The 10,320-nt window shown below is 35.8% G+C and overlaps 1 protein-coding gene across 1 annotated transcript; it reads left to right on the forward strand.

Moving 5' to 3' along the window:
- Positions 1-4,694: 4,694 nt before the first annotated feature.
- Positions 4,695-5,650, forward strand: LOC102483218 (taste receptor type 2 member 7-like). Its single transcript, XM_014582665.1, is given in 2 exon segments — positions 4,695-5,424; positions 5,427-5,650. Coding segments are annotated over 2 exon segments (954 nt in total).
- The last annotated feature ends 4,670 nt before the right edge of the window (positions 5,651-10,320 follow it).

Genomic DNA, 10,320 nt, shown 5'->3' on the forward strand with positions numbered 1-10,320 from the left:
TGTTTTGGTGAATTTGGGTATATTCAAACACCCATCATCCCAACATCATAAACAAGGAAATACACATATCCAACTCCTTCCAAAGTTTCCCTGAGAATACTTTTATTGACAAGAAAGCTTTAGGGCCAGTCTCATGGCCTTGTGATTAAGGAAATTATATCCCCCATGGCTAACTGCACTTTGAGTTCTGGCAAGAGTACCTTGAAAACATACCAAGCACATATGTGTAAGTGCCAAAAGTCCTGACAGGATTGAGAAGTGGAAGAGTCAGAATTGTTGTGTGACCACTGACCCACTGTTTTCTTATCCACTTCCTCTCTGTCTCTCTGTCAAGAGCACATAACTATTGGCAAATAAATTTAAAAAAAAAAAGAAGAAGAAGAAAATTTTAAGTTTAGTCAGTTGTCTTTTTATCATGACCCCTTAACCTTATTATTTATAGCATCATAAAGTAATGACCCTCAGCTGTCACTTGACCATTAAGAAAAAGCATTATTTTTATTTAAGAGAATTTGTAACATAGAGCTATTTATGTGAACAACTAAAATAGGCTAAACTTGAGGGGAACTAAATATAGTGTTGAGCTTTTAAATTCTTTGATAACATACAACTCTAAATACAGATTCAAGCTTTGAATTTTTTACTGATAATCAATATTATTTGACACAATGAGGATTCTCCCACAAATGTTAATTTTGCCAATTTCCTAATTGCTAGAAAATCCTTGACATTTGGATTTGCTGTACAAAATACAGAACTCAAATGTAAACTTCAGTACTTCCTTAAAGAACTGTCTTGTGCAATTTAGAACATACATTAGAACATTGCTTAGTTTTTCTAAAATACTAATTTAACTGGGTCTCCTGCATTATTATTTGCTAAATTCTGACAAAATAATTGAGGTTACTAGTATTTATTATAGACTAATGAATCCAAAATTGCCTCAGAAAGACACTGCAGGACTATGAAAGGGAATTGGATCGATTTGCATCTTAGCAAACAGTAGCTCAGACTAAATTAATATATGTGGAAAAGTACAGCCTACTGAGAAGGTACATGGACATACAGTGGCCAGAGCAAGGATTACCAAGAACATTGTTCAACAAGGCTTCCGAGACGTGAACCGCGGTCGACTACGTGGGAGTCCAGCGACATAGCCATTACGCTAACTGCTGGTTCCCAAAACGGAGAGGAGGCATGGAGATGCTGGGGAACGAATTGGGTTACTTTCTTTAACAAGATCTGGAAGGAGTTTATTTTAGAGGATAGCAAAAAAATAAATAAATAAATTAGCTGGGAATTAATTAGCATATATCATGGAATAACTATATACTGTAGCTTTCAAAAAAAAAGTAATATATGTCTATAACGTGCAAAGTAGATACAAAAAAAAAAAAAAAAGCTAAAAATCAAATCTCTCCTCACTAAGATATATAGAAACTTGGTCTGGCATATCTAAGGTGATGTATGTTATGATCTGGTTCTGCATTTTTTTTTTTTACTATTTACTTTTTTTTTAGAGGTTTTTTTGCTATAAGACACGTGTGCTCACCAGAAAGACAGAAAGAAAGAGAGACAGAAAGCGAGAAATCACAACCAAGAGGGATGGCCACATCGCAATCCCTTCTCCATTCTCCTCTCAGGATCTTGGGCACACAAACACACGTGCTTGGCGTAAGTTTAAGCCACCGGGTCCTGGACTCGAATCACAGTCATGAGAGTTCAGTGACAGCCATTACGCCAACTGCTAATCCTTGTACATTTTTATTTTTACTCCCAACATTTTCTTTGTTCAGTTTTAATCTATTTCAATGTACTCATTTCCTTTAGTTGTAAGTAAAATACTAATAACCTAAAAATAAATAATTGTTTGCTTCCTGTTATATGAAATCTACTCTGTAAAATACTAATCTTAGTACTCAGTATATACATCATGAACTATATTTCCAATATGCTAGTTATTTATGTTATCATTTGTTGTATAAGACAGGAAAATCGATGTTCATTTGATGGAATAAATGTATGTATTCTACAAAGTAACTATAAATTCTATGCTAGAATATACTCTATATTTTCAGCAGATTTAGATAAAATAAATGTTTTATAGAATTAGTACTTTGTTCCATTAGTCTGAAATTGCTTCTTCCATGTTTTATTTTTCTGTATCCCCAATGTTTCAGCTCTCTCCAATGATTGGAATTCAAGATAGTAAGCTCGTGACTAAATGTTATATTGCAAACTTTTTTTTCCTCAACTATTATATTTACCTAACTTCCATGCTATTCAACACTGACATATATGCATTCTACACTTATTTTCAAAAATAAAACAAAATAAAATGGTCTAAAAATTATTTGAGTGACAGTAATATTGCTATTGTTCTGAGCACTTTATTTACCAGGATCCAGTAGAAGAAATTATGTCCCTATAACAGGGATTATTTGCAAGATGAGAGGAAAACAGTCACCCAAGAACATGTAGCATAATTATACAATGTATTAAAAGGTCAGGGCTGCATCTCAGGAGTGAATGTTTGTTCTTTAAGGAGGAGTAAGAGAAGATACGCAATCCCAGATGGTGGTAAAATACTCAAGAATTAATACAAAGAAACATTATAAAGTAAAGTATTTCCCAGAACTCTAATTAGAGAGGCTTTTTTTGTTTTTGTTTTTGTTTTTAGACATATATTTGCTAAAGGATGTATGACCTTGATAGATAGACAGAGAGAGAGACAGAAAGCAAGAAATTAATTACACCTTGGGAAGAATGACCATACAGCAATCCATCTCTTCCATTCTCCTCTTGGGATTTGGGGCATAGAAGTACACACACCTGGCATGTTTTAAGCCGACAGGTCCGGGACTTGAATCATTATCAACTACTTTGTGGTCCAGTAATGTTAGCAATATGCCATCTACTGGTCCCTAGAGATAGTGGGGACTTTAATATTCAATCTCCTGGTAGAAGAACTCAGAGTCTTAGATAAATGCAATCTGGTATGCAGGAGATTGGAGAATAGAGTGGAATACAAGATTTTATATCTTTCTTTATCATGTATACAACTGTCCTAGAGATATTTTTAATGGTTTTGTTTTGATATAATTGATGTATGAAGAACTGCACAGGGAACCAGCAGTTAGCATAATGGCTATGTCACTGGACTCCCACGTGGTTGTGGTTCACGTCCCGGACCCGGTGGCCTAAAACTCACGCCGGGCGCATGTGCGTGCGTGCCCAAGATCCCAAGAGGAGAATGGAGGAGAAGGGATTGCGGCGTGACCATCTCCCCTGGGGGGTGATTTCTCGCTTTCTGTCTCTCTGTCTCTCTCTGTCTGACGAGCGCACGCGCCCTATAGCGAAAATCTCTCCAAAACAAACAAATAAAAAAAGAACTGCACATATTAGTGTACATGTTTTGGTGAATTTGGGTATATTCAAACACCCATCATCCCAACATCATAAACAAGGAAATACACATATCCAACTCCTTCCAAAGTTTCCCTGAGAATACTTTTATTGACAAGAAAGCTTTAGGGCCAGTCTCATGGCCTTGTGATTAAGGAAATTATATCCCCCATGGCTAACTGCACTTTGAGTTCTGGCAAGAGTACCTTGAAAACATACCAAGCACATATGTGTAAGTGCCAAAAGTCCTGACAGGATTGAGAAGTGGAAGAGTCAGAATTGTTGTGTGACCACTGACCCACTGTTTTCTTATCCACTTCCTCTCTGTCTCTCTGTCAAGAGCACATAACTATTGGCAAATAAATTTAAAAAAAAAAAGAAGAAGAAGAAAATTTTAAGTTTAGTCAGTTGTCTTTTTATCATGACCCCTTAACCTTATTATTTATAGCATCATAAAGTAATGACCCTCAGCTGTCACTTGACCATTAAGAAAAAGCATTATTTTTATTTAAGAGAATTTGTAACATAGAGCTATTTATGTGAACAACTAAAATAGGCTAAACTTGAGGGGAACTAAATATAGTGTTGAGCTTTTAAATTCTTTGATAACATACAACTCTAAATACAGATTCAAGCTTTGAATTTTTTACTGATAATCAATATTATTTGACACAATGAGGATTCTCCCACAAATGTTAATTTTGCCAATTTCCTAATTGCTAGAAAATCCTTGACATTTGGATTTGCTGTACAAAATACAGAACTCAAATGTAAACTTCAGTACTTCCTTAAAGAACTGTCTTGTGCAATTTAGAACATACATTAGAACATTGCTTAGTTTTTCTAAAATACTAATTTAACTGGGTCTCCTGCATTATTATTTGCTAAATTCTGACAAAATAATTGAGGTTACTAGTATTTATTATAGACTAATGAATCCAAAATTGCCTCAGAAAGACACTGCAGGACTATGAAAGGGAATTGGATCGATTTGCATCTTAGCAAACAGTAGCTCAGACTAAATTAATATATGTGGAAAAGTACAGCCTACTGAGAAGGTACATGGACATACAGTGGCCAGAGCAAGGATTACCAAGAACATTGTTCAACAAGGCTAATTAGAATTTCATGAAGGTAGCTTCAGTCTTCATTTATCACATCAGTCTTCATCACAAGACAGACTACAAGAGAAGAGGTAAAGAAAATTACAGTAAAAACTAAGAATCAGGTGTAGCTATCCAACTGCATCAGGTTGACTCAAAACTAATTGCATACTTCTCTATTTGAACATGCCAGACAAGGTGGAGAATATTTTAATGCTCATAGTAGCTGGAGAGTTTTCAGTGGGGATCTTAGGGAATGTATTCATTGGGTTGATAAACTGCAAGGACTGGGTCAAGAGCAGGAAGATTGCCTTCATCGATTTAATCCTCACAAGTCTTGCCGTCTCCAGAATTTGTCTATTGTGTATCATACTATTGGATTGTTTTATACTGGTGCTGTATCCAGATGTCTATAGTTCAGGTAAACAGATGAGACTCATTGACTTCTTCTGGATGCTCACCAACCATTTCAGTGTCTGGTTGGCTTCCTGCCTCAGCATTTTCTATTTCTTCAAGATAGCTAATTTCTTCCACCCTCTTTTCCTCTGGATGAAGTGGAGAATTGACAGAGCAATTCTCAGGATTCTACCAGGGTGCTTGGTACTCTCTGTGTTTGTTACCCTTCCAGTCACTGAGAATTTGAATGATGATTTCAGGCACTGTGTCAAGTCAAAGGGGAAATCAAACTTAACTTGGAGGTGCAGAGTAAATAAACTTCAATATGCTTCCACCAAGGCATTTCTCAACCTCTTCACGCTGCTGCCTTTTTCCATGTCCTTGATCTCATTTGTCCTCTTGATTGTCTCCCTGTGGAGACACACCAGGCAGATGCAGCTCAATGCCACAGGGTGCAGAGACGTCAGCACAGAAGCCCACGTGAGAGCTATGAAAGCGGTCATCTCCTTTCTCCTCCTCTTGCCATCTACTATTTGGCCTTTCTCGTAGCCACCTCTAGCTACTTCATGCCAGAGACTGAGATAGCTGTGATTGTCAGTGAGTCGATAGCTCTAATCTACCCATCAAGCCACTCATTTATTCTCATACTCGGGAACAATAAATTAAGACAAGCATCTCTAAGGTTGCTTTGGAAAGTAAAGTATATTCTAAAGGGAAGAATATGCTTATCAAATAAACTGGTCTGAAGAGAAACTACCATTTTTTTATGACAAATGAAGTTAAGATGTTTCTTAGTTGTCTTTAGTTCTTGTGTCAATATTGGCTTTATGTAGTTAATTGCTCTTAAAACATAGTAAGTATACCTATCATTGTAATTTGTAGAGCCTCATGAAGAAGTGATTTTATATCTCTCTGTCTCTGCCTCTTATCTCTCTTTTCTCTTCAGAGTTAATATTTTCAAAAGCGCATTTCAAAGCAAATAGAGATTGATATACTAAGGTTAAATAAAAGAGGAGAGGACATTCTGGTAGGTAGATCCAAATCATGCTTCCAGATGCAAAGTTATAGGACTAATTTAGAACAACTGTAATAGCATCTCTCGGTTATTTGCATCCTTATGGAAAGCAAGTGGTTCATTATCATGGTTCTAGTTTAACATCTCTTTTCAGATCATCAACTAAGCTAAACATCTGGAAAAGTCTCAATAAGGTGATCAATAAGGTGACAGTTTCTAATAAATGTAGTAGAAGTCTATGAATGTATCAGAAATTAATACTGATAGCATTCACAGTTGAGTTATTAATTTTGGAGCTGGCCCTGTAGTCTAGTGGTTAAAGAAATCAGATCCCACACGACTAACCATGGTTTAAATCCTGGCCCTGGCAACTTGAAAAATGCATTGGATGCACATATATGCATGCCACAAATCCTGACAAGATGGAGAAATGGAGGAGAAGGGATTACAGAGTGACCTTACTTCACTGAAAGAGGTGTTTTCATCATCTCTCTCTTGTTCTCTCTGTTTTTCTGTCTCTCTCTAGTGTACATATATGCCCTCTGGCAATTAAAAAATGTTTTTAATATAAACTGTGATTAAATAAATATTGTTACAATACCTTCAAACATTATGTTAGGGTTCTAAATTCAGTAGCACCCAGGTAGCCCAACTGTATAGAAAGCCAGAAGTCACATGGGAGACCCTTGTTCAGTCACTAGTCCAACATGAATATATCACACACAATTTCATGCCTATAATCCTGCTAGTTGGATGGCTGGGGCAGGAGTATCACTACACAGGGAGAACCTGTCAAGAATGCCTGTGGGAAGAAGGTGGGCGAGAGGGGAAGAGTAAAAAGAAAAGACTCAAGGAGAGAAATAGAGACTTTTAAGGGACACAGAAATGGATGATTGTTGATGATAACATGTATAATATCTTCAGCTGGACTGGTATGAAGTATATTCAAGCTGGGTAATTCATTTTACAAGCTGCAGCGAGGTACGGTGATTGAATGTATAAAATATATTAGCATAATATTTTTATTATAAAATGTATAAAATATATTAACATAATATATATTTTTATTATAAAAAATGCCTATCTCTGTCTCTCTTTTTTTTCTCCCTCTCTCTGTCATAAAGAAAAAAAAAATAGGACTGTAGACCAATGGATAAAAGACAAATACTCCATAAGTGAAAGATGGCGAATTTATGCAGAAAGCTTCTATAAAATAAAGAGCATAAATAGAACTATTAATTTCTTATTGAAGAAAATTTCTCCACAAAAGGCATGGATGCATTTGTGACTGTGAAAAGATGAGATCTTCAATAATAAGCTTATAATTAGAGATGAAAAAATGCCAAAAGTGGCAAGGAAAATTCCAATTAAATGTAAATCATCTCCCAGGGAAATGTTATTTGCATTGTACATAAAACATTCATGAGCTATCTATTTGGAACATTTCATCAAAAGCACATTGTTTGTGTTATGATAAAAATATTTTGGAATGATCAATTTGTTACTAATCAGCCTAGATTAGTCATGAAATTTGTATACAGAAAAGAAAATGTTTATTAATGAAAAGATATTGAAATATTTTCATCAATAAATTTGGTAAAAATCAGAATGACTTTTATAGTAGTTTTTTATGTTAACTTCCTTCTCTGAATCTAATAGTGCAAAAGATGCCCACTGATTTAAGTTGATAAGTTTTAAGATTTTTTTTAAGTGTCTTGTAAGCTAAAGAAACAATGGGAAATTAGTTGCATCAGCTAAGGCTTATATTTCTTTTAGTGTTGTCTTTAAAATATACTCTCCTGGCACTCCACCTAAGCGATTACGTGGATTTATTTGCTATAGCAACAGAAAAACCGTGGAAATAATGAGAATCTGGGAAGCTCCACATTTGATATCTCTATACTGTGGACCCTAAAACCTTCATCAAGTTATTGTGGATCCTAAAACCTATATGTAAATTGTAAATATAGCACCTCAGGGGCCAATAGGTAGTGTGGTGGTTAAGGTACTGAACTCCCACGTGGTTGATCGCAATTGAAGTCCTGGACCTGGAGGCTTGCTTTCTCACTTTCTCTCTCTCTCTTATATATATATCTGACTCTCTCATCAAATTAAATAATAAGAATAATAACTAAAATTAAACAAATAATTGTTTAAAATATATAAATATAGCACCTCAACATTCTATTTCTCTGTGGACAGCAGTGAGACAAAGGATACTGAGGTAGAAATGGGCCCGGTATTAGTGAACTCCTACTGTACATCATCCTTAGTGGTACATCTAGGATGAAGATGAAGTAGCCAAGGTAGGTGAGTTTATCATCTGAGATTATATTACTTCTGAGAAGTCTTGGAAAGATAGTAACTCAATAGTGAAAGGAGTATTTTCTTTCACTCCCAACAATCAGGTAAGTTTTCAGACTGTTTCTAAGAGTAGTGAAGTAACTAAGGAAAATTCAGACAAATTTATTCATTTCTGTTTTTATTTCTTGCTTAATAAATACATAGCCATTCACACACCAAATGTCTAGATGCTAGAAATACAGATGAAATGTGACAAAGGCCATGCTATCATGAACTGAACTGTCATGGAAAATAGCAAGTACTGAATGATCAAGTAAACAGCAATTACAAATCATGATTAATTCAACCTAATATAACTAAAGGTGAGAAACAGCTTTATATAGCATCATCAAGATAGGCCTAGCCAGGAAATTGATATCCAAGTTGAGATTTGAATGACAAATACCATCTAGCCATAGAATATTCTGGAGAAATAACATCCAACACAAAATGGCAGAGCAAGTACAAAGAACTTAAGGAGAAAGTGTCTGAGAAAAGGCAGTGAGGTCTAAACAAGTAGAGCCTGGTGAACAAGGGATGACTGGCAGGAGATAAAGACCAAGACTGTGAAAGACTCTATAGGGTCATTAAAGGGCATTTAGGTTTAATTTAAATACAAATGGAAGACACTGAAAGAACTGAAAACACATTCAACACAATTTGATTTATAGATGGATTTAAGTGCACTGTGTTTATAACAGATAGTATGTGTGTGGAGAAAATATTGAGGGAACAGCTAGTAAGTTATTATAGTAAATAGTCCATGAGAGAAAGCACACTTGCTCAATGTGGATGGTGGCCATGGAAGTAGGAGACTTGTTTAATGGACCAGTTCTATGTCTTATGTAGGTAAAGCTGACAGGTTTGGCTGATTGATGACCTATCATTGATGAATGATGTTGAAGGAAAAGAGGATTCAAAATCTGTAAGTTTGTTTTTTTTTTTTTTTAACAACTAGGAATACACTACTACCTAGGATTTAGGGAAGAACTATAAATTGAGGGTGAAGAAAATATAAATGAGAAATTGTGTTTTTTACATACTATGATTGACAGACCTAAGAAATAACCAAGTGAAGATGTGAAAGAGATAACTGAATTCATAAATCTGCAACTAAAAACAGATCAGGGATATAAATTGGGGAGTCATCAAAATATCAATGGGTTTACTATATTTTTATTTATTTATTTAAAGGTTTTAGCCATAGGATGTGTGCACTCAGCAGAGAGAGAAAGACAAAAACAGTGAGAGTGAAATCAAGAAATCACCTTTTTTGGGGGGGGTGGAGAATAGCCACACTACAATTCCTTCTCCATTCTCCTCCTGGGATCATGGGTATGCACACACACTCATCCAGTGTGAGTTCCAAGCCACTGCGCCCCAGTCAGTCATGTAGGAGTCCAGTAACATAACCACTACACCATCTACTTGCCCCACCAATGGGCCTACTCAAAAAAAAAAAAAAAACATTATTGATAGTGCTGATCTTGTAGTCTAGTAGTTAAGGAAGCTGTACAACACACAGCTATTTACAAGTTTGAGTCCCAGCCCCAGAGGTTCGAAAAACACTGGCATGTGCATATGTTTGTGTGCATATATGCATCCAAACTCCTGAAAAGGGGCAGGGGGGAATTAGGAGAAGGGATTGTGGTGTGACCATGCTCCACTAAGGGAGTGCTTTTTGCCTCTCCCTCTTTGTCTCTGGTAAGCACATATTCCCTCTGACAATTAAAAACTAAATAAATACATTATCTAAAAAGACTATTGATAGATAAGTGACACCAGAAATGAAGTGTTTGAATCTTTAAAGATTAGACTGAGGAGAATCAACCAACAGAAGAAAATCAGTAGTTCCTAGGAAGATTTTTTTTTTAAAAGAGAAGGACAATGTATTGGGATGGAAATATTAGGCAGGACATCTAACTAGACATCACTGGGTTACAGAGGTCACAGACTGGCTTCTCAAATGCTGCTGAGAAAAAGCCAAAATTGACATAGCGACCACTGCAATTGGCAACATGAATCTGCAATTAGTAACCACAGCAAGAACCACATTAT

The sequence above is a fragment of the Tupaia chinensis genome, unplaced genomic scaffold (genome assembly GCF_000334495.1).
Source record: "Tupaia chinensis unplaced genomic scaffold, TupChi_1.0 Scaffold143728_1, whole genome shotgun sequence".
In the NCBI taxonomy this organism is placed as follows: domain Eukaryota; kingdom Metazoa; phylum Chordata; class Mammalia; order Scandentia; family Tupaiidae; genus Tupaia; species Tupaia belangeri.